The 25976-nt window shown below is 38.4% G+C and overlaps 1 protein-coding gene across 8 annotated transcripts in view; it reads right to left on the bottom strand.

Annotated features, from left to right (window-relative positions):
- Positions 1-25767, bottom strand: part of ANKS1A (ankyrin repeat and sterile alpha motif domain containing 1A) — a 227921-nt gene extending 202154 nt beyond the window's left edge. For all 8 annotated transcript variants that reach the window (XM_027876318.1, XM_027876317.1, XM_027876321.1 and 5 more), the window contains exon 1: positions 25547-25767. In XM_027876318.1, the coding sequence (XP_027732119.1) occupies positions 25547-25752 (206 nt within the window). In that variant the 5' untranslated portion in view covers positions 25753-25767. The remainder of the gene's footprint in view (positions 1-25546) is intronic.
- Positions 25768-25976: the final 209 nt, after the last annotated feature.

Genomic DNA, 25976 nt, shown 5'->3' with positions numbered 1-25976 from the left:
TCAAATGGCATAGTTTTATAACCCTTTGGGTATAGTTCCAAATTGTTCTCCAGAATAGTTGAACCAGTTTCCAGCTCCATCAATAGTTCATTAGTGTACCTATTCTCCCTCATTCCCTCCAGCATTTGTCATTTCTGGTAAGTGTGAGGTGGTACCTCAGAGTTGTTTCAATTTGCATTTCTCTAATCATTAGTGATTTAGAGCATTTTTTTATATGATTATAGATAGCTTTGATTTCTTCTGAAAACTGCCTTTTCATATTCTTTGACCATTTATCAATTGGGGAATTGCTCTTATTTTTATAAATTTAACTCAGCTCTATCCCCCATTATCTTTTGTTTATCCTCTCTTTTTATCTTATCTCTCCCTCAGCAATTTGTTTTGTTTCTGACCACTGCCTCTCTTAATCTGTCCTCCCTTTGTTACCTCCACCCCAATACCTTATCTCCTTCCCTTCTTATTTCCCTTTTGGGTAAGATAGATTCTATATCTAGCTGAGTGTGTGTGTGTTTGTGTGTGAGTGTGTGTATACTTCCCTCTTTGAACCTCTTCCAATAGGTTCAAAACATTATCCACCAACTTCCCCCCCATTTTCCCCTCCCCTATAAAAGCTCTTCCATGTATGCTTCTTTTATGTAAGAAAATTTTCCATTCTATCTCTACCTTCTCCCTTCTCCCAGAAGATCCCTTTTTCTCATCCCTGAATTTTTGAGATCATCCCAACATAATCAACTCACACTCTCCATGTATACTCCTCTGTCTATGTGCCCTCTGTCTATGTATACTTCTAACTGCCCTAATAATTACAAAGATCTTAGAAGTTAATGTATCATCTTCCCATAAAGAAATGTAAACAGTTTAACCTTATTGAATCCCTTATGATTTCTCTTTCATGTTTACCTTTTTACTCTGCTCTTGTGTCTTGTGTTTGAATGCCAAATTTTCTATTCAGCTCTGGTCTTTTTATCAGGAATGCTTGAAAGTCTTCTATTTCATTAAATATCTACTTTTTCCCCCGAAAGGTTTATACTCAGTCATGCTAAGTAGGTTATTCTTGGTTGTAATCCTAGCTCCTTTATCTTCTGGAACATCATATTATAAGCCCCTTGATCATTTAATGTAGAAGCTGCTAAATCTTGTTTGATCCTGACTATGGTGCCACAATATTTGAATTGTTTCTTTGTGAATGTTTATAATATTTTCTCCTTGACCTGGAAGCTCTGGAATTTGGCTATAGTATTCCTGGGAATTTTCATTTTGGGATCTCTTTCAGAAGGTGGTCAGTTGATTCTGTCAATTGTTATTTTACTCTGTGGATTTTAGATATCAAGGCAGTTTTCCTTTACAACTTCTGGAAATATGATGTCTAGGTTCTTTTTTTGATCATGGCTCTCAGGTAATCCAGTAATTCTTAAATTATCCCTCCTGGATCTATTTTCCAGGTAAGTTGTTTTTCTGATGAGATATTTCACACTTTTTTTCTCTTTTTTTTCATTCTTTTGACTTTGTTTTATTATTTCTTGATGCCTCAAGGAGTCATTAGCTTCCCTTTTGCAATTTTTAATTTTTAAATAATTATTTTCTTCAGTAAACTTTTGTACTCTTTTTCCACTTGGTCAATTCCACTTTTTAAAGAGCTTTTCTTCAGTGAATTTTTGTGCCTCTTTTATCAGTACATAATTTTCTGTTATTTTCTTCAGTATTTTTTGTGACTCTTCTACCAAGCCATTAATTTTCTTTTAATAATTTTCTTGCATTACCATCATTTCTTTTCCCATTTTCCCCTCTACCCATTTTTACCTCTTTCTTTTAATTCTTCCAGGAATTCTTATTGGGCTTGTGTCCAGTTCACATTTTTTTCTCCTTTGAGTCTTCACTTGTAACTGTTTTCACATTGTTCTCTTCTTCTGAGTTTGTGTCTTGGTCTTACCTGACACCATAGTAAATTTTTATGGTCAAGTCCTGTTGTTGTTTGCTCATTTTTCCAGCCTATTTCTTGATTCTGAACTTCATGTTAAAGTTGGCCTCTGCTCACCTGGGGGTAGAGAGGCAATGTCCCAAGCTTCAGCTTTTTCTGTGCTACTATTTTCTAAGGTAGTTCTAGGGGTCTGCAAGGTTTGGGTGTTTCCAAGGTGGTATGATCTGAGGAAAAGTGAGGTCATTGTTCTTCTGGTCTGCACTCTGGTCTTTACCCAGGAAAAGCGCAAAATTAGGGTTTTAATCTTGCTGTCTTGCAGCCATAAGTGCTAATGCTCCTCTCTGTCTTGGAACTGTGTGACCAAGGCCCGGGCTCCCTTGTGATGGACCATAAGTGCTCCTCTCTGCCAGGAACTCTGACCCAGAACTATGTATGGGGCAATAGAGTTGCCAATCAGCACCAGCTGCATCCAATGCCAAGAAAGGGTTTTCTATAATCTCTTTCTGAGCAGTTGTCTGACCTCCCCCCACCCCCACCTAACACCTTTGGGTTAAGAGCTCCCAAAGCTGCCACAGTCTCCTCCAAGGCCCAATACTGGCTAGGTCACCATGTGCACTCTGGGCCACTCTCAACAAACGTATCACAAAGCTCTCCTGCCAACCTCCTAAGTTGTCTTAGGCTGGCTGTGCCACTCCAAAATTCTTTATTTGAGGTACTTGAAATAGCATGTTGGGTGAAGGGGAATGTTGGAAGAGTTCAGCTGGGTTGCTGCCTCTCTTCCACTATCTTGGCTCTACCTCACCCCAAACCATCATATTTTCAGTCACTCACATTTTTTAAGGTTTACATACATAATTTTAAGGTTTACAAACCATTTCTTCAAACCAACTCAATGAGGTAGGCAAAATTAGAAGCAAAACAAATATCCCTGCAGTTTTTGTTGAACAAGAACAATGTTTCTTATGCATCTCAATCTAGGATTTGTTGTAAGAAGGGATACTATTTGCTTCTCTGCGCAACAAGCTTTTTCAAATATGAGTTCCAGGAGTCCCTCATGCATAGATAGATGGGGCAAAACACCATTCAACTTAGGTACTTTCACAGAAAAGGGTAGTAGAAACCATAATTCCACTTCTGTTAGTGGATTTTAAAATCCCCAAAATGAGGACTTAATTAGTCCAGGTGGCTTACAAATTGACCAAAGAACAAAATAGGAACAGGGTCAGTATTTGTAGGAAAGAAAGGAAAACTTCAGTTCTCTGTCTTACTTTAGGCAAACACCATCTATGATGTCTATAAATACCAATTTGTTTCTCTGCTTTGAATCTCTCCTATTCAAACTATTCGCACCTGACAAATTCATATTCCTAAAGCACAAAAATGACTATGTCACTCCCCAGCTCAAAAAGCTTCAGTTGTTAATGCCTTAACGCCTCTAGGAAAAGATGTCTGGCTTGTTGCCTTCGGCATTTAAAGTCATCCTTCACAGTCTTTTTCCCAGTTTCTTTCCAAACTGACTTTGCATTACTTCTCATCATGGATTCAAAGTTATAGTCAATTTGTCCTATCTGTTGTTCACTATATACAGCATTTGATCTCCCATCTGTTCCTTCTCACAGGCTGTTTCTCTGTGTCTGCTCATTTATGACTCCTGGAACCCCCAATTCTTTTCAAGGCTCATCTCAGGTGCTACCTCCTACAAGAAGACTTTCCTGACACTCCCTCCTCCTATGCCAAAACCCCCATTATTTTGCATACATTTTGCATTTACTTATATGCATATGTTTGTATCTTCCCAGTACACTTTAAGCCCCTGGAAGGCAAGAACTATTTTGATTTTGCTTTCTATCCCCAATTTGCAAAGCACAGTGCCTCATACATAGTAAGTACCTAATAAATGTTTGCTGAAGTAAATATAGTTAGGCAGTTAGAAACAAAGATAAAACAAAAGCAACATAACAGAAGCAATCAGATACCAACCATTCTAATAGTTTTTCAAATAGGTCAAGGCTTTGGCAACTGCTAATTAAAAACTACAGACAGATGCATCACGTGATGATTGCAATGATCTAATTTTTTCATCATCAAAAAACAGATACCATTACCATTAACAAAAAACTTAAAAAAAAAAACAGAATATAGTGGCAATACTGGTATTAACCTATATTATTCATTCTTTTTCAGAAACCCAACACTGTGGATTAAACTGATAACAGATTGAGTCTATTAAAATTACTATCTCGGGGAAAATGGAAAGCAGTCAAGTTAGTTCATTTATACAAAAAAAAATCAACCCAACAACACAAAATACTGACTGCACAAAACCATTTTTAGGACCAACATCCCAAAAGTTACACAATAGTAGTAAAGACTTAGTTTTCAGAATTAGAACAGAAAATCTTTGATGGAGGTAGCTAGGTGGCCCTGGAGTTAGGAGGACCTGAATTCAAATCCAAGCTCAAACATTTACTACCTGTGTGACTCTGGCCAAGTCACTTAACCCCAACTGCCTCCAAAAAAAAAAAAGCAACCTAAAAACAGAAAAAAAGGAAAAGAAAATCTTTGATGATTGATAAGATTGTGTACATGGTATGGATTAATAGATATGAAGTAGGATATCTAATACTTTTGCATGGAACCAACATAATTATATTTTGGCCCTGGCAACACTCAGACTTTGAGTCCAAGAAAATGATGCTTGAGCATTGCTTCTCCAACACTACTTCATAAGCATGGGCAATGCTCTTGCTTCAACACAAACCTCTGAATTACACAACGCCTATTCTCAAGTATCAATAACAAAGATGAGAATTCACTTAAGGGCAAAGGCGAATGACCAAGTAAGAAACCAGTGATTATTAGGATCCTTCTCATTAGTCCTCTCTGAAGTACCTAGAAAGCTTCATGAAAGAACAAATCTTCAAAGATTAAAAGACAGATGCAAACGGAAATTCAATTCAACAAGCATGAAAGTTGTCATAATGAGAAAGGATAGCTATTATAGCAAAATCCACTAAGACTTCATGGTTTGGGTAGATTGATTTTCTTCACTTCAATTTTCATAGCCCACAGTAAAACATTCAATTCTAAAATATTTATTTAAAAACCTTTTTGGAGGCTTTTCTGGGCCCACCAAAGATAACAAGGGACTGTTAATGAATGAACAGCAAGAAAAATATTCTCCAGATAGTTCTTAACAAACAATAATGGAAGCAATAGTTCATTAAAGTCACAAATCTGGAATTTCTGCCAATATAAACATTTGACGCATTTCCATTTGTAGGTTAAGAAATAGTACTACTACTATATACACAAGGCCATGAGTGTATCAATTGGAAAGAAGGATCAGCTGAACTTGATTCATGTATTTTGCAACCATTTCCACAATCCAGGGTCTTGATATTTACCAGCTGAAAAAAAAAATTTCTTTGTGGCATCCTCTGCAATTCACACAATATAAGTCCCAAAAGTATACTTATTAAGGAATCTTAACATATACATCATAGAATGAATGCAAACAAAACTAAGAGTTCCCTCCTAATAAAAACCAAAGTTTTAACCTAATTCATATGAATTAGTCAAGGAAATAGAGAGTCTTTGAAACATTTTGCCCTCAAATTAATTAGTCATTATTTTGGAACAGTTACAATATAGTTATAAACCAATTACACAAGGCAAACTGTACAAAGAGTTTAGCAATAATAGTTTGAAATCATGTGTGGGGTTCCTTGCCAGGATATATAGACATTTCACTTGCACATAAATGCTACCAAGAGCCAAAGTATAAGAAGTGTTTGGTGGTTAGGAATCCAAAAACATTGTGTCTTTCTGTACTGCTAAATCTGTACTTTCTCTTAGTTGCAATTTATGAACTCATTAACTTCTTGCCATGAAGACAATTTCTTGGAGAAAAGTTTCCCAAAAACAGTGTGGAAATTTTTTTTTTTATTTTTCTTTGGACATAACCCCAAAACCTTGACCTGACAAACTTATTTTTAAAAAGCTGAAGAAATGCTCTTCATCTACTTTCCAATATTTTAAGGAAATTGTAGTACCTTCAATGCCAATGAATCTCATTTTACACAGTAGGTATATTCCTGAGAAGTTTCAGTAATTTCAAATCAATACCAAAATGTATTAAGTGGCCACTAAGAGCTTTATGTTGTGCCAAGTGCTAAGGAATATTTTAAATATATTAACCGATCACATTATTGAAAGAAATCTAAAAATTTGACATCATCCTCCATTCTCTTTTCCTTTGTTCCAATCTGACAAAGAGTTGGCCATTACCAAAGTCAATCCCTTGACCCCATAATCGTACTCTTTCCAATTTTTAATCTCCCTACATCTATTGGCTCCTTTTCTTTCTGGATGCATACAACCATGCTGGTCTCTCACACTCTTAAAAAAATATTTATCACTAGACCCTATCTAAGCAGCTAAGTGGTATAGTGGATAGCGTGCCAGGCCGGGAGTCAGGAAGACCTGAGTTCAAATCCAGCCTCAGACACTTTCCAGCTATGTGATCCAGGGCAAGTCACCTAACCACTGTCTCAAATGTAAAAGGGAGAAAATAATATCTCACAGGGTTGTGGTGAGGATCAAGTGAAATAATATTTGTAAAGTGCTTAGAATAGTGCCAGGCACAAAGCATGCACTTAATAAATGCTAGTTCCCTTCCCTTTCCCCCGTCTATTCCCTCAAGACATTATTCTTTATCTCTCATCCCTTTCCCAAACTCTTCAAAACAGTAATTCTCAACCTACAACTGTGAACTTGTTTTTAAAATATTCTGACAACTGCATTTAAATATAATTGTTTTTTTAATATAAAGGATTACAAAGAAAATCAATCACAATTTATATTTTTAAATGCATAAGGATTACATTTTATGCATTTAAAAACATTGTTGTGACAAGGAATCCATAGGTTTCAACAAACTGCTAAAGAAATTCCTGACACAAAAAAAATTAATAACATATCTTAAGAGAAGTCTGCCACTTCCTCTCCTCTCATTCACTCACTTCTAAGGCTTCTGACCTCTTCTTAACTGAAACTGTTCCCTCCAGAATTTCTAGTAATTTCTTAATTGCTATTTCTGACAGTCTTTCCCAAGCCATCATCTTTGTTATGAGAATGTTTTATTTCTTTTTATTAAATTTTATTATATGGAGGCTCAGAGCCATTTCTCCTGATATGCAGCTGACTGAAGCCTTTCTTCTTTTCATATTAACCTCACCGAGCTAACACCTGACTCTAAGAATGACAGTATTAAGGGAAGTTTTTTGATAGGCCTGAGAGGAGCCAAAAAGGAGCCTGACCTTCCCAAAAATAATTTTAACTTGTTTTATTTGTGGAAAGATCCTCCTGGATCCTACCCTTTGGTTATCTTTGTAACATGTAACTCTTCCCCTCTTAATTAACTTATAGTCAATTTTTTTAAAATGTAGTCTTATAGCATTATAGAGTAGATTTTTTTTTTTTTTGGGGGGGGTGAGGCAATCGAGGTTAAGTGACTGCCCAGGGTCACACAGCTAGGAAGTGTGAAGTGTCTGAGGCCAGATTTGAACTCAGGTCCTCCTGACTGCAAGGCTGGTGTTCTATCCACTGTGCCACCTAGCTGCCCCTAGAGCAGATTTTTGCAAACTCAAGTGTTTAAATCTGTAACTTAGTTGGATCAGTCTAACTCAGTCTGTTTAACCTTTCTGTCTTACAAGGCCTATCTATATGTTTAAAAAAAAAAATAATTTCTCTCTTTTTATCTCCACGTCCCACTCTTGGTTCAGGATGATTTTTCTGAGTCCTGTACCTGTGCTTAAGCATAATAAAACCTAGGTTTAACCTCTGGAATATTTGCATTATGATTGATTTATCTGACAGCAATTATCTATCACATGAATTTAGTGGGAAATATTTTCCCATGACATCATTCTATATCTCTTTGCAGCATTTAGCACTGCCTTGATCATTCCCCTTAACTCCTGGATACTCTGCTCCTTGAATTTTCATGATATTGTTCTCCTCCTACTTGTTCCTCTGTCTCCTTTAATGAACGATCATACACGTTCCAGCCCCTGAGTCTAGGTATCCGTCTTGGGCCCCGTTCTTTTTTCTTTTTTATACTCTAAATATTCATCATCTCCAAGAAATATATGCAGATGATTCCTAGAGAAGTATAATATAGTAGACAGAATGCTGGATGAGGAATCAAGAAGACCTGAATTTCAAATCCTGTCCTTAACATGTATTAACTGTGTGACTATGGTCAAGTTAAAATTCTTACCCATAAAATAATATGACTTTTTTATATACACAGAAGTATACTTTTAAAATCTCCTTTTTCTGTTTCCCCAGAAAGAAATAAAACTTTCTCTAGCCTAAAAACCCTAACCAGACTATTTCATGGTTGAATAAAAGGTCTTCCTTAGAGAAAAAAAAAGATAATAAAGGTAGAAACCGGGGCAGCTAAGTGGCGCAGTGGATAGAGCACCGGCCCTGGATTCAGGAGAACCTGAGTTCAATTCCAGCCTCAGATACATAACACTTACTAGCTGTATGACCCTAGGCAAGTCACTTAACCCCATTGCCTAACCCCACCCCCCAAAAAAAATCCAGAACAAAGGTAAAAACCAAACCTTGTTAAAAATCATTGCCCGGGCTCTTGGATTTCCACTGAAGGAAGTGCCCTCTTTTCCACCAAAGAGAAGTGCCTTCCTCTCTTATTCAGAAAAGAGACTCTTTTTAAAGTGGTCAAGAAAATAACTGAAGAGTATTACTGATGATTAAGTTACAATTGTTAGTGACTATGATTCTGGATTGTTAATCCCAAACTATATTTTAACATATTGTGACTTTTTCCTTGTTTAAGATACCTACAAATGTTATCTCAAACCATCTTGGGATAGAGAAACATGCCTGAACTATAGAGGAACTATGCTAATATGGACATTTTTCTTTCTAGACTAGGAATGCTTGGATTTAAAATAGTATTAAATAAAATTGTTTCTGGAAAACTTGTGCCTAAAACACTGAATACAGAATTACTATTTTTTATTTGACATCTATTAATTGGATTACATCAATCAATAAATTAATAAACATTTATTAAGTACAGATAGGTGGGGCAATGGATAGAGCAGTGGGCCTGGAGTCAGGAAAATCTGGGTTCAAATCCAATCTCTCACCAGCTATGCAACTTTGGGCAAGTCACTTAACCCATTTGCCTCATTTCCTTATCTGTAAAATGAGGATAATAATAGCCAGGATTGTTATGAGGCTCAAATGAAATAATAATAGTAAAGTACTTAGCAAAGTGCCTGGCACATAGAGATACATAAATGTTAGCTATCATCATCATCATCATCATCATCATCATCACTATATGCCAGACACTGTGCTAAGCACTGAGGGTACAAAAAAAGACAAAAGACAGTCTCTGCCCTCAGAGGCTTACAATTTAATGGGGGAAATAACATGCAAACAAATACAGACAAAGCAAACTATATACAGGATAAATAGAAAAAAAATTAGCAGAGGGAAGGCACTGGAATTAAGAGGGCTTAGGGAAGGTTTCCTGTAGAAGGTGCGATTAGATGGGACTTAAAGGAAGTCAGGGAGGTTAACAGTTGGAGTGTGTTAAGAGGAAAAGCATTCCAGGCATGGGAAACAGCCAGAGTAAACGCCAGGAGCCAAGAAAGGAACTGTCTTCTTCATAGGGCAACCAGGAAGCCACTGTGCCTGGACCAAAGAATGTGTCAGGGAGTAAAGATTAACTAGAAAGGTAGGAGGTGGCTCAGGTATAAAGGGCTTTGAATGCCAAACAGAGCATTTTGCATTTGATCCTGAAGACAATAGTTTATTGAGCAGAAGGAGAATGATATGACAGGACCTGTAGTTTAGGAAAATCACTTCAACATCTGAATGAAGAATGGATTTGGAGTAGGGAGAAACTTGAGGAAGGTAGACCCACAAGCAGGTGTGGGATGATGAGGGTCTGCATCAGTGTGGTGGCAGTGTCAGAGGGGAGAGAAAGGGCATATAGCAGAGATGTTGCAAAGTTGAAATCAACAAGTTGGCAACAGATTGGATATGGAGGAGTAAGAGATAGTGAAGAAGGCAGGATGATTTCTCAGTTGTGAGGCCTCAGGAACTAAGAGAATAGTGTTGCCTTCTACAGTAACAGGGGAGGTAAGGGGGGAAGGAGATTAGGGGTAAAGATAATGAGTTCCATTTTGGACATACTGAGATTGATATGGTTCATTTCATATTTTATCTTAAAATTATTTTAAAGGATCTGAATACTCAATATCAAATTAATTAAGACTATGGAGCTTTATAAAAGCAATAACCAAAACAATAAAGCTCATATTTTTATGCTATTTTACTTACAAAGACCCCTCTTGTAAAGAAAATGGATCTCTTTCAAAATTATTAAGAAAATAAAAAAATTAGAAAGAAAACCAATTTTTCCAGATTATGGGCTTCTTTAACTTTTTTAGTGAATTATATTCATTATTTACTCAGGTAGTACCTTCAACTGAGTAAAAATTATTCCATAATAAAGTCCTCAGAATTTACATAGAAATTTTTAAAACATCTAGATATTTATCATACTCAACCTATGTTATTTACTATGCTATTTACAACATACCTATGTTATTTACTAGGGAACACAGTACATAAGATGATCATTCTAGAATCACATTTAAGGATTTTTAGTTATTAGCACATGGTTATCTGCATATATGCATACCTATCAACAGTCAGATGGGCTCAGCCCAAATTAAATATCAAAATCGGGAAAGACCACTTAAAAGTGACAATAACACTGATTTGATCTATGAAAGAATACAAAATTCTTACCAAGGATTCTAGCCCTTACTATAATCAAGCAAAGTTCTTAAGGTCTTCATTGACCTTAGCTATGAGATGTTCCCTCCAATCCCAGCTCCTCCTTCTCATTCCATGCAGTCCTTCCACAAAGGATCTACTCAACATAATGAAGGCTTTCCTTTAGAGTTCATATTTCATGGGCATCCTGATAGTACCTGGACTGTCCATCTGTTCCTCTTCCAGCTATATGACACATCCATTTCCTTTTCAGATTATACATATCCTGGATGGTAACAGTGGATCATAGGATTCTCTTACGGCACTTTGGAACAAGTTATCCTAATATGATGCAGGTGATATCTAATGAATACTCCATAAGTATTTTCTAATGCACTGTTTATTTTGCTCCAAAGCCAGCAATTAACAGTGTGCCAAGCACTGTGCTAAACACCAGGCCACAAAAATAAAAGTGAAGATAGACCTTACCCTCAAGGAGTTTACATTCTAATAGGAGGACACAATATATATAGGAGAATGATAGAAGAAGAGATTTTGGTTTGGAAAATTACAGAGTAGAGCTACAGGGGAATGCCACACCCTTTCCAAGAACAATGACAGAAGCAAAATCATTGGACATTATGAATTAAAGCAAAATAAAGTATACATTAAAGCTGTCTCAATGTACAGATTTTTTTTTTAATTTTCAGTTACAATTCTCTCCCTCTGTCTACCCCCTCTCCCACCCATTGAGAGGGCAAAGAAATACAATACCCGTTATACATTTGAAGTCATGAAAAATATTTTCACATTATAGCTGCCCTGCTGGGGCTGGGGGAGGGGGGAGGTGGGAAGGGGAAAAGAGGGACCAGATTGGAGGGGGGGGAGCAAGAAAAATAAAGAAAAAAAACGCTTCAATCTTTTCAGAGTCCATCAGTTCTCTCTCTGAAGGTAGATGGCACTTTTCTATCATAAGTCCTTCGGAATTGTTGTGGATCATTTTAACAATCGGAGTAGATTCGTGGTTATTAATAATTACAACGTTGCTGTTATTGTGTACATTTTAGTTCTGATCACCTCACTTTGCAAGATGCACAAACGTTTCCAAGTAACTTCTGTAAACATGTAGCTCTCATGAGATTACACCACCAATGTAAATGGTCATTCTTCCTTCACCATCATCTCTCTGCACGCTTTATTAATGGCAATGTCATAAGAAAAAAGTAATTTTTTTTTAAAATCAGCTTTGTTTTCTAAACTAAGCAAATTTGATGTGCATGTCATTAAAAAAGGATATAGGACCATATCATGCAATTTTCAAAAATTCTGCTAATCACACTAAGGCTCATTGTGGTATTGCTGTACATGTAATACACTATCACAGGATCAGTCATAGATTTAGAATTGGAAGGTACCTTAGAGGTCATCTATTTGAACCCCTGCCATTTAACAAAGGAGAAAACAGGTTTAGAGAGTGTCAAGGTGGGATCTGAATCCATCTTCCTGACTCCAAGTATATCAAGCTATTCACCACGTAATAATTCCCACACCAACAAAAAGTCTCAGTAATCTTTTGGAAATTATAGAGGAAAACACTTGCCGTTGTATTGCTGGCAGGGAAATACCCACAATAAGATCCACTGTGTCCAAGAAAGAAGTTCTGTCTATATCCAGGGTTTTCTAAGTGTCTTTGGGGTATAAAACCTATGAATTTGTTTTCTATACTCCAAATAGAAATAGATTTTACTTTCTTTTTTGCAAACTAATCTTCACAGATATTTGGTGTGAATAGACCAAGAAGAATGAGTTTGAGGGAAGATTATTTTAGGGGGAGGAATGCTGGATTTTTTGTTTTTGTTTTCATTTTTTGGTCAAGGATGAAACTTTCATTGGAAAAGTAACCATAAACACCCCTAAATAAATGAACATGCTGAAGCTAACTTGATACAAATAAAATTCTTTAGACTACAATATTGTTTCACTGTTTCCTACTTCTCAATTTATAACTAAGGTGAAAAAATTCTAAATTTCAGTTATGGTTTTTAGCAAAAAACAAAACAAAACATAACATACACTTGGGTTTCCTTTCATGAAAAATAGAACACCTATTTAATATTAGACATTTATATTCTTACATATAAAATAACTACACAAGAGCCATTTTCATTAGCACAACTTTAAAAAAAAAAAAAGAGGAAATGAAGCCTATTTTTAAGAAAGCAAAAATCTACAGAAACTGTAAAGTGAAGGAAAATTAACTGCCAATTCAGCAAAATTGTACCAAAGCATTTCAGTAAGTTCTTCAAAACATTTTTTAGCAGTGTTAAGTTAACTGGAAGATCCAGGAGACTGTAGGCACGATTGTCTTTGAAGTTTTGGGAGGCAGGAAATGTTAAACTCAAAAAGCTTAGAAATGCTATTCATATCATTGTTTCCAGATATTCCACCACATCAATATTTAAATGATGTGTTCTATTTTTATTAAGGATATTAAATATATTTGCACCAAAATACACCTCTCCAAAAGAATCTAGCACAACAATTCTTCCACAATCTATCTTATATTTACCATTCTGTTTATATATTCTAGGTCTGCCCCACCACCTCCTCAGTCCCCTAAAATAAAAGCTCAACCTGGGAAAGGAGTGTTTCATTTTTGTCTCTGTGTCCCCAGTACTAAAAACATGGTAACTTAATTAATGCTTGTTGAATTGAAAGGCAGTGGATTTTTTAAAATTGGTATTCAATTATATTGTGCCTGTGCTCATTCTGAACTCTGAGTGAGACAAAAATCAAGATTTTTGTTCATAAAAGTTAGTTCTAAATTTCCCAAACAGAATTTTAGGTTAGCCTATTTGCTGAATCTTCTGAGAACTGAGAGAATTTAATACAATTCCCAGAATGAGCCCATTTTTCAAAATTGTTAATTCTTCCAATCTTATTTCAGCATGTATCAAATACTGTCAGGCATGGTACAAAGCACTGGGTATTTTAAAAAAAAAAAAGCAAAAACAGCTCCTGATCTCAAGGAACTTACATTCTAGTGGAGAAGTTTAACATACACATAAACAGGAATCTATGAGGTGTTTAAAAAAAAAAAGTAGATGGAAAGTAGCCTCAGAAGGAGAGTCATAAGCATTGCTGCTGGGGGAAGTGGGAAAGGCCTGATAGAAGGGATGGCACTTGAGTTGTCTTTAAATGAAGCCAGAAAATCTAAGAGGCAAAAGCACAGTGAGAGAACACTCCAGGTATGGTGTACAGCTAGTCAAAACATAGGGAAATTGGAGATGGTGTGTCCTTTGGGAGTAACATTATTGGCTGGACCATAGAGTGTGTGAAAGTATTTATGTATTAAATGTGTTAAATAACTGCTGCTGATTGGACAGTGAACTGGAGTGATGAGAGATGTGGGTCAGGAAGAGCAACTAGAAAGTTAATTAAATAGTCCAGACTATAAAAGGTTATTGAAGGCATGAACTAGGTGATGCTTGTATGAATAAAGAATAGGAGAACAATATAAGAGACATGGTAGAGAGATATGTTATACGATTTAGCAGTTGACTGGATATGAGAAGGGGAGCGAGAGAGGAACTAAAGATAACAATGGGATTGCAAAGCTGGGTGAATGAAAGGATACCCACAACAACAATAGAGAAGTTCAGAAGAGGGGAAGTTTTTAGTAAGGAAAGATAATGAGTTTGTTTTGGATACATAAGTTTAAGACACCTATGAAAGGTCCAGTTTAAGCTATCCAATGGGCAGTTTGTGAGATAGGACTGGAAACTCAGCAGAGAGATTAGGGTTGGATAAATATACCTGAGAATCATCTGCAAATAGATAACTGAATCAATGGAAATTGCTGAGATTCTCAAATGAGAGAATGCAGAGAGAAAAGAAGGCCTATGAACACAGCCATGGAGGACCATACACAATTAATAGGAGAGTGAACCAGGTGAAGATCCAGCAAAGAAGACTAAGAAGAAGTAATCAGATAGGTAGGAGGAAAACCAAAAGGGAAGAGTCACGAAAACTCAGAGAGGAGAGAATATTCAGGAAATGGTCAACTGTGTCAAAAGCTACTATAGACATTAAGAAGGATGAGGACTGAGAAAAGACCAACAGATTTTTCAATTAAGAGATCACTGGGGTGTGGATCAAGTGAGCAACAAGATGAAGGACTAAACATTTTCTCTGATCCCAACCTTTCAAATTTCTCCAGAACAGAAATAATGCATCAAAGATAAAGCAACTTCAGACTATGTAAACATCCATAATCTAGGACACTCAAAATCCAAAAGAAAATTTGAAGGGAAAAAACCCTATGAACTGATGCTCACTGACCCTGAGCTCAGTTAACACCCTGCCCCCACCTCCCAACCTACAGGTAACAAGGCCACCAAGGACAGGAATCAGGCTTACAACAAAATCCACATCCACAACCCAGTCTCCCTCCCACTTTTTAGTGCCATGGAGTGCCCAGCTCCAGGTTGCATGACAGACAGCCCTTCAGAAACCACAATCTCATATCATCAGAGTTGCAAAGCTCCAAACTGCTGGTACTAGATCAAAGAACTAATGAACAGAGGGAAAAAGACAGGACACTGTATATGCATGAATGTGCAGGTGGTGTTCAGCACTCCACTAAACTTGAGGGAAAGGTCACAGCATCCAGCTGGGGTCAGTTCTGATGACCCAAAAGTCACTTGGGGCAGAGACCTAGGCAGGTGAACTGTAAATTGCCCAATGGAGAAGGAAGCTGAGAAGCTTTGAGATCATGCCTCCAAGGAAACTACCATCACAGGGGAGCGAGTCAGAAAGTGAGTGATAGGTGAAAATTAAGGAAGGAGGTTAAAGTTACCAAAAATTTCAGAAAGAAAAAAATTCAAAGATGAACCTAAGTGGATAAATCAACAGGGAAAACACTAACAACAAAGGAAATATGGTCTCCAAATTTAGCAAACAAGTTCAGGTACCTATGAATAAATACTGCAAAACAAAGGAAAATGATACAATACTTGATGAAGACAGAAGACCCTGTGGAATATAAGGAGAACATGGAATCACAACACACTCCCAGGGAACGTTATAGCCAAAATCCAGAGCCTCTTGGTCAAAGGAAAAAAAAATACCACAAGCACCCAGAATGAATTCAACTTCTTAAGGAGTCATAATCAGGCTCACACACAATTTAGGAGTCACCACTATAAAGTAGCAGAGAGCTTAGAATATGCTATTCCAAAAGGCAAAGGATATAGATTTGGAGCCAAGAATAACATACCTAGAAAAACTGAGCATAATTCTACAGGGGGAAAAAAACTTAGATCTTTAATGAAATAGAAGACTTCCAAGCATTTCTGATGAAAAGAACAAAGTGGAAACTTTGAAGTTCACACACAGGAGTCAAGAGAAATATAAAAAAGTAAACATGAGAGAAGAAGCATCAGAGAATGAAAAGGGAATAATTTACTTATATTAAAATATGAGGAGATGATAAGTACCCCTCTGAACTCTACTATCATCAGGGTTCATAGAGGGGGTTCAATTAGACAGAAGGGCTAGGAGTTGTTTTCTTATGTCTTGATGGTCTTAAGAAAAGAATGCAAAGAGAAGAGAAATACACAGGTGTTGGGGGAAGGGAAAAAAGAGAAAGGAAAGTTCGGAGAAATTATCCCACATGATGGTGTACAAGTGGACATCTAAACAAAGAGGAGGACATAAAGGAGAGCTACTGACATCTGAACCTCATTCTCATGTGAACTGGTTAAAAGAAGGAAGAATAAGGAAAAAGGAAAAGAATCTATATATACAAAAATATTTATAGCGACTCTTTGTGGGGGCAAAGAACTGGAAACTGAGGGACTGTCCATTCGACTGAGGAATGGCTGAACCAGTTGTGGCACATGATCATGATAGAACACTATTGTGCTATAAGAAATGACAAGCAGGATGTTTTCAGAAAAGCCTGCTAAGACTTATATGAACTGATGCAAAGTGAAGTGAGCAGAACTAGGAAAACATTGAACACTGTTAGCAGCAATATTATGATGATCTCTAATAAAGACAATGATCCAAGACAATTCCAAAGGACCCATAATGAAAAAATGCTACCCACCTCCAGAAAGAGAACTGATCAACTCTGAGTACAGACTGAAGTGTAATTTTTTCCACTTTCCTTATTTTTCTTGACTTTTTTGTTTTGCAACATGGCTAATGTGGAACTATTTTTTGCACTATTTCACATGTATAAGTGATATCACATTGCCTTCTCAATGGGTAGGATAGGGGAAGGAGGAAGGGAGAGAATTCAGAACTCAAAAAAATGTTTAAGAATATTAAAAATAAATAATAAATATATTAAAATAAAACAATATAACAAAAATAAGGAAGAATACACACATGCATACACATACACACAGATTTGGGTACAGAAATACATTTCACTCAACAATGAAATAGGAGGGAAAGGGAATTAGACAGATGAAGTAGCCCTGAGCAAAACAAATTCTAAGATGTACAAAAACATTTATAGCTCTTTTTAAGGTGATAAAGAATGAGAATCTGAAGGAGTGCCTATAAATTATGGAATGGATGAACAAGTTATAGTATATGGACTTGATGGAATACTATTGTGCTAAATTCTTATCAGTGTAATGACCTATCAGGATTCCAAAGGACTAATGCTTACATGCTAACCACCTCCTGAAAAACATGAAAGACTCAGAATGCAGAATGAGACAAATATTTTTTTTTTTTAGGACATGGGCAATTTGGAAATTTGTTTTGATTGACTAGACATGTTTGTAACGGGTTTTGTTCTTCTCATGTTCCCAAATTGGTAGGGATGGGTGGGGATAGAGGGAGTGTTTGGTTGAGAGGGAAGAGAAAATGGATCTTGGATAAATAAAATAAAAAAAATTTTATTAAAAGAATAGAAAGGAAGAAACAGATTTATGAGTGTGGGAGCAACGGTGGAGGGAAAATGCTTAAAAAAGAGAGGAGGGGACATAATGGAGGATTCAGGTAGAAGAGTTGGGGTTGTCCCTGGCATAAATGAGAAAGCTCACCTCTTCTTCAGACACTGGACTGAAGAAGCAGATGGTGGGAGATATCAGAGGGATGAGAGGGATGTGAGATAAAGAGGGAAACAAGAGAGCACTTTCAAGGAATGCCCTCAATTGGGGGAGGGGGAAGTTTGAGGTAAATTCCTCAGCTGAGAGGGTGGGTTAAGTAGGGTAAAGTGGCATGGGAGGCTCAATAGAAGGAGAAGTTTTAGAATAGCCACTATGAGGAAGAAAAGGACACAGGACAGAGCCCTGGAGAGTCACACATTATTAGTGGGTATAATCAGAATGAAGATGTAGCAAAGAGATTAATGATCAGTCAGAGAAGGGTAAGAGTAAAGAAGGGAGATAGTGGGTCTAGATTTGGCAAGATATCACCATTGCTGGGATAAGAAAACAATCAATCAATAGATCAATAAACATTTATTAAGTACCTATTGTGTGTCAGGCACAGTGCTAAGCAATGGGAATTCAAAAAGAGGTAAAAGACAGTCCCTGCCCTCAAGGAGCTTACAAGATAATGCAAACAAATATAGACAAAGCAAGCTATATACGGAACAGGAAATAATTAATGGCGGAAGTCACTAGAATTAAGAGGGACTGGGAAAGACTTCCAGTAAAAGATCAGATTTTAGTTGAGACTTAAAAGGAATCCAGGAAGGTCAGCAGCTGGAGTGGAGGAGGGTGACTATTCCAGGCATAGGGGCAGAGAAAATGCCAAGAGCCAATAGATGGAGTGTCTTGGTTGTGGAATAGCCATGAGGCCAGTGTCACTGGATCAGAAAGTACATGTCAGGGAGCAAAGTATAAGAAGACTGGAAAGGTAGGAGGGGGTTAGTTTATGAAGGGCTTTGAATGCCAGACAAAGCATTCTGTATTTGATCCCAGAGGCAAAAGAGAAACACTGAAGTTTATTGAGTAGGGTGTTGGGAAGCGGGGTGAGAGGGTTACATGGTCAAACCAGCACTTAAGGAATATCACTTTGGTGGATGAATGGATGATGGAATGGCATGGAGAAAGACTTGTAGCAGAGGACCCACCAGCAAGCTATTGCAATAGTCAGGGCCTGCACTAGAGTGGTGGCAGTATCAGAGGAGGGAAGGAATAGGTCAGATGTTGGAAAGGTAAGGTGAGAGAGTAAGGTATCCAGGATATCTCCCTAGGTTGTATTTTGGAAATACTGAGTTTAAGATATCCACTGGACATCCATTTTTAAATGTCTGAAAGGCAGCTAGGGAATCAAGATTGGATGACAGCAGAGAGTTTGGGGTAAAATAGACAGATTAAGAATCATCAGCATAGAGATGGTAACTTAATCCACAGGAGCTGTTGAGATCACCAAGTGAAGTAGTATAGAGGGACAAGGACATGATCTGGAGAAGGAACCAGCAAAGGTGACAGAAAAGGAGAAGGAACAGGAACATACAAAGGTAAAGAATAGCGTGCAAATTTGAACTTGTTCACCAAGAAATTGAAATGTAGAAGGGAGGAGAATGTAGCCAGAGAGAAGGTGACAGACAGACCAAGACAGTACTTAGGGCTGGAGGGATTGGGAGTCAGGATGAGGACAATGAGTAGGTTTAAGGCATAAGGAGAGATGGAAGACTCAAGACTATAAAACAAAGGAAATTCAGAGTTCTTGAACATGAAAATAGAACATGTGTGTAGCAGTGGTGGAGGGGTAGAGCAGGTCATGGGAGTTCAGTAATTTAGGAACTGGGAAGTTAGGATATATATCAACCCATAAGCTGAAATCCCTTCATATGAGGGCAGGAAGTGGGTTAGAAGAAAGGGGAAATGGGAAGATTCTGATGTTGGCACTGAATTCATTGAGAAAGCAAGGAAAATACCCTGAAGGGTTGGTAGATAATAGCTACCAGAATCTGGATTGAGTGATAAAAATCTCAAAAGAGAAACTGCTGAGCAATGGATGTAAAAGAGAGAAATCTGGAATTGGCAAATTCCCCTACCATAACCAGTGGAGGAAGGAAAAAAAAAGGGGTTTGAGTGAAAGTGCAGCCTGTAGCACAATGCAGATTTCTTCCAAAATATTTGCACGTCTGGGATATGGATAATTGTATCTGTTTCTAGTTAGTGTTCTCCTTTGTAAATATGAAAGTAAAAAATAAGTTGTTCTAAGTCACATTTACCTCTACACTCTGTAACCCGAGTTCTTTTTCTAGGAATTGCCCTACCCTTCCAATTCTTCATGTTTCTTTCAGTGTGGCCACCCAGCTTCCCAAGTCTGAAATTTTAATGTTACGTTAACTCTTTCTTCTCCTTCACCTCTCATATCTGATGGTTACCATGTTCTATAGGTATATCTGCACAATATCCCCCTTATGTCTTTCCTTTCTGTCTACTCCCTATGTCACTACTCGAGTATAGGTTCTCATTACCATTCACAATACTTAATTCAACACCCCCTCCAAAGAGCTTCCTACCCTCACTCTGACCAACCCCATCCCAAACCCAACACATTCTACCACAAACAGAAATCTTCAATGTTCCTTAGTGCCTACAGAGTGAAGTTAAAACTCTTTTACCTGGCACCTTAGGTGCTCTGAAATCTGGCAATATCCTATATTACCTGATATTACTCCCCACCAGCCAAACTAAACTTCTATCTCCCATACACTCCAGCTACCACGCTATTGCTCAGAATGGATCAAATTGTCCTCCTCCTTGTCTGTAGAACTGCTATCCTTTTAAAACTTAGCTCAAAGGTCTCCTCCATGAAACTTTCCCTAATCTCCCATCAATCATTAATGACTTTCTCCCCATATGTATTTCAGGAAGTACTGTGTTTTACATTCTTTGAGCATAATTATATATTATTTTATAGTTTAATTATTTGTGTCATCTTCCCCTTGCACTATCAGTCTGTAAGGTCCACTAGAACCAAGAAATGCAACTTATTTTTGTTTTATGCTTCTCTCAGTATTTGGTTCTAAACATAGAAGGCCTTTAAAAAGTGTCGGGTGAAATATTTCAGATCCAATCCTTTCATAAGCTATTATAACAATCTTCTTTTCAGCCTTCCTGAACTCCTGTGTTTGATTCAGCTTCTCCCCGCTTCTGGAATCTTAAAGTTTACTTTATTTTACCTTTCATTCCCTTACTCACATCAACGTCTTGATTTATGATTTTAGTTTTTTTCATAGCCAGACTTACTCTCTTTTTCACCTGGTCACTTTTCAGTTAAACTCAAATCTTTTTGCATTTGCAACCCATTTTTCTACAAATTCAGTAGTCTGACTAGACAATTAATAAAGCTCTCCAAATAAGGATCAACTGTGTGTGCCTGCTATGCACCAAGTAATCAGTCAGACACTTCAAAATCAAAATTATTACAATAGACAGCCTCTACCCACCAAATTGTCAAACATAACTACAGAGTAAATGGTGATATTTGTAAAACAATTAGTATTTTATATATATTAAAATCTGAGCTACACCAAATCCATAGGGAATAAGATCTTCTTGAGGAAAAAAAAAACTCCTTTTCGAAATAGCAAAGAGTTTATCCTTTTAAAAGAAGACTTCTTTAAAAGTGTAATCAATTTGAATATAAATATTTTAAGCAAAATACAGTGACTTGAATTTAACCTTTTCTTGAAGACTCAGGATTTTTATGAACACTGTTACATACAGACTATTTCCCCCAACACTAAATGTGCCCAAAACGTTGTATTTCTTGAATTCCTGCATCTACATTTTAAAAAATGTTTTTCTGTTAAATTTAGAATAGTTAGTTGTTTGCTGTTGCTTGTATGGCTGCCTATGGCAGCCCCTTTCCAGTTTCTAATTTGTTATTTTAATCTGCTGTGTACTTGGAAACCACATAAACAAGTCTGTCAGAGCTGAGTGTAAAATGAGAGTAAAGAGACTTCTGGCAAGATTCTGAGGGGCTCCCCTATGAGTAAAGGGAGTGGACTTTAATGCATTAACTTCACATTTATTTTTGGCTGCTTTTCTTCCTAATTTCTTAGCTACATCTAGAGTAAAGTGTTACTGTATACCAGAATTACATACTGATGTAATAAAGTGCTAAATTGTGTAGCACAAACAATTAGAATATAAAAGGATAAAAAAAGTGCAGGTGGGAAGCGATACTGTAGCGAAGATCTGCCAAAAAAAAAAAAAGTTAAAGATAGTATCAATGTTGCCCTGGAGTCTCCTAGGATTAGATGAGACTTGACAGTAAGTATATAGATAAAGGGTTAGAGGGTGGGACACAGACCAATAAACCCAAGTGTGACCTAAGCATGAGGCCTGAGCTACATCAAATTCACATATGTGTAATCATAGATTCCAGTCAGGTCTGCAAAGTCTTATTTCAGACTGATAAACAAATTGTTTATGTATGAGGCAGCATGGCAGAGTGGACAGAAAGCCAAACTCAAAGTCAAGAAGACCTGGGTTCAAGTATGACTTCTGCCTCATAGTAGCTCAATGACTCTGGGCAAGTCACTTAACTTCTCAGTGCCCCTAGGCAACTCCCAAAGACTATAAAATTCAATTTGCCTAAGAAAAGGGAGTTTCCTCACTAGGATTTTATCAATGTGTGTGCGCAGTGCATGTGTATATGTGTAGATAAACAGATACACAGATACATAGACAGGTGTACATAAACAGATGAAATTACAGGTCCAAAAGAAAAAGAACCAAGTTGCAATTAGAGATTGGGGGAGGGGTGACATAAGGGGGTGGTGGAATGTGGGAGTAGAGAAGTGATAAAAGATGATGGAAAAGAAAGGAGTTATGAAAAAACAAAGCAAAATGAGACTTCACAGTACTTTAACTATGTGGTAGGGCAAATTCAAGTGTTTTGAAAAAGAATACCCTCTAACATTTCTACACAAAAGGGAGAAAGAATCACTGTCCTAGGTAATATTTAAGTTTATGTTCTCATTTGGTATGAAATGTTTCAATACTTTTAATCAAAGACATCTTTAAGAAGGTCATAATTAATGACACACCTGGCATAACTAGTACCCAAAGCATCATCATCTCTGCCCCCAGGAGCCATGGGAACAAGAGTCTGGAGCAACACTTAAGTATCTCTATTATCATATCAACAGAGGAATGAGCAAGTAAGCCCTATCTTACTCTGGAGGAATGAAGACAACACCCACCCTTTAACAAGAAGACAAAATGCCAACCACAATAGCACAAAATGAGCTCAACTGTAATTTCATAGTCTTGTTGTATCATTTGGAAGGTGAATTCTCATAAAATACCATCAACCAGGGTGGTATCTGTCTGTGACTGGCTTGTGACTGTATCTGTACTTGAATCTGAGAAATTTATGAGACTCCACTACATCTCACATTAATAAGGAATTCTAGGGAATTATGGTGTCATTGCCAAATATCTCAATACTTCATGATTCATCTGGAGTAAAAGTTCACCCACCTTGGACACCTACCTATCCAACTTTGTTTTCTACAACACAAATCATACCTTCTAATCCAACTAGGCCTGTCTCTTTAATGCCCCCTCAATCATACTATCATTACCAACTGTTGTTGGTATTGTGTCTGACTCTTCATGACCCCATCTGGGGTTTTCTTGGCAAAGATGCTGGAGTAGTTTGCCATTTCCTTTTTCAGCTCATTTTCCAGATGAGAAAACTGAAGCAAACAGGGTTAAGTGACCTGCTCAGGGTCCCACAGCTAGTATGTGTCTGAGGCCAGATTTGAACTCAGGAAAAAGAGTCTTCCTGACTCCAAGTCCAAAACTCAATCCACTAGCTGCCCTACAATCACCAACTAAGACTTCCCTATTTTTACTACTATTTTCCCAATAGTATTTGGAATGCCACAATCTCTCTCCCCTTCATCTATCCAAATCTTACCTATCCATTAAGGTTCAACCTAAGTCCCCCATCTCCTATGAAGATTTCCCTGACCAACTCGCTCAGCACAGCTTTTCCTCTTTTGACGTCCTATACTACTTAAATTAAACACAGCGAACTACGTTCCAGACGCTGCTAGGCATTGGGGATTGAAAGACCAAACAATAACAAGAGATTCAAAGAGGCAAGAATGAGGAAGGTAGAAAAGAATATATGCACAGGGAAGGATGGAGGCAGGAGATGGAATGCTATGAATGAGAACAGAAAGTAAGCCAGTTTGGCTGGAAAATAAATGTGTGAAAGAGTAATGTGTAGTGAGTTTGGAAAGGCAGGCTGAAGTCAGATTATTAAGAGCTTTAAATACAAGTGGAGTTTATTATAAACTAAAGGCAACTGGGAGTCACTGGAGTTTTATGTAGTACTCTTTTTGCTCTTCACTTGTTCCATTTTAATCTTGTCTCTGAAAGGGGACTAAGGGGCAGGGCAATTTTACTTTTATATCCCCAAAGTACCTAGTAAGATGCTAGGCACAGAAGGTATTCAACAAATACTTGTAGAGTAAATGAAATTGGGCACATTTGAAACAAGTGAAAACAACTAAAACAAAAAGACTAATGAGGAAACAAAAGCTAACAAAGCCATTTCTAAAGGAACTTCCACTTCTTAAAACCTCAAAAAAAAAAAAAAACGGGGAAGGAGAAGGACCCAGGCTACAAAAGAAAGCTGCTGAATCACTATCAAATCCTGAACACAGTGACAAAGCACCGCAAATTGTCTTCTAGTCACAAAAAAGCTTTTTTTAAAAAAATAATCGTTCCAGCTATCATCTACTTACACTTAAAAACAGTCTCCGTGAAAGTTTAAAACTTCCCTATTTTTCTAAACATCTTTCAATTTCTCTCCTTTGATAAGCAAGCTCAGTGAATAATCCTCAAAGGTACAATACCCTATTATGGTTCAATGTGGAGAATTAAAAATGTTTTATATTTACAGTGAGTTAAAAGAAAAACATACTAAATTTGATGGACTCAGAGACAATTTAATAATCTTCGCATAAGCAAGCAACAAGAGTCAGATCATATTGAGCAAGAGGCAGGCGGTAAGGTCTTCCCAAGAGAACAGAATCAACAAAATTCCCACTGGGAGGAAAGAGTAGATTCTGCACCTGGGTAGCAAAGGAAGTAGCTTGATAAATGTGACAGCTGATGACCCATAACAGACATAGAGGAAGCCGTGCCATGAGGTGGAGGGTGCCACCTGAGCACAGCCTCAACCTCACGAGTGCAGACAGACTGAAACACCTACCAGTAAGCACATGGTATATAGTAAGCGCTCACATTGCTATGGTGTTTTAAGGTTTCCAAAGCCCTTTCCTCACAGCGACCCATCGAGTAAAAACTCAATTACCATCGATTTTCCCAGATGGGAAAGGTGAGGCTCGGAGACTTGACCCAAATCAGCCGCCACAGAGTTTAGAGCAGACAGAGACCAACCTCAGACTGCCTATGACAGTTGAGGAAAATGATTCCCCATGCCCAAAAACTTGCCCAAGGTCACACAGGAATTAAGTGCATCCCTCTCCACGCACACACCCGGGAGGACCCTGGCTGACACTCCAGTGGGCATGCACTGGACCACGCAGCTTCCAGGGCCGGACCCGAGCCCGCTGCTCTCAGCCTGCCCCGCTGGACTCCGGAGCCTCGGCTCCCTGGAAAGCGCGTGTGTGCAGGGAGGTGTGGGGGTGGGGGTGGGAACCTCCGCCTTCCTCCCGCCCCACGCCCCAGGTGCTCGGGCCTCCCTGGGGTTCCCCCTCCTTCTGGCGTGGGGGGGGGAGGCCCGCCGCGCACCACCCCCCCTTCCTGAGAGGCTCACACCCACCTGAGGAGACTGGAGAGGGGGTGACTGGAGGAGCCCAGGCCGCCGCCGCCGCCGCCGCCTCCGGAGCCGCCCCCGGAGCCGCCGCTGGAGCCGCCGCCGCCGCCGCCGCCGAAACCCGAAGAGAGCCGCTTCCCGGACAGCAGCTTCTCCACCGCCGGGAGGTGCCCGGTGCGGGCCGCCTCCAGCAACTCCTGCTCCTTCCCCATTCCACCGGGGCCGCCGTCCTCCTCCCCGGACCTCCCGCACCCCGCCCCGGGGCCACTGCGCCCGCTCCGGATCCCAAACTTTCTGTCTCCGGGCAACGCACCCCCCCCAACCGGCCGGGGACGCCACCTCCCCCCCGCCCCGTGCCGTTCCCACCCCTTCCCCCACCCCGCCTCCTGAGAGCGCGTCACTTCCGGCATCCGGCGTAGCGCGTCGCCACGCCCCT

Source organism: Vombatus ursinus, unplaced genomic scaffold (assembly GCF_900497805.2).
Source record: "Vombatus ursinus unplaced genomic scaffold, bare-nosed wombat genome assembly UNPS02014811.1, whole genome shotgun sequence".
In the NCBI taxonomy this organism is placed as follows: Eukaryota; Metazoa; Chordata; class Mammalia; order Diprotodontia; family Vombatidae; genus Vombatus; species Vombatus ursinus.
Note: the sequence above shows the minus strand (reverse complement) of the source record. Positions and strands in the feature narration are given on the sequence as shown.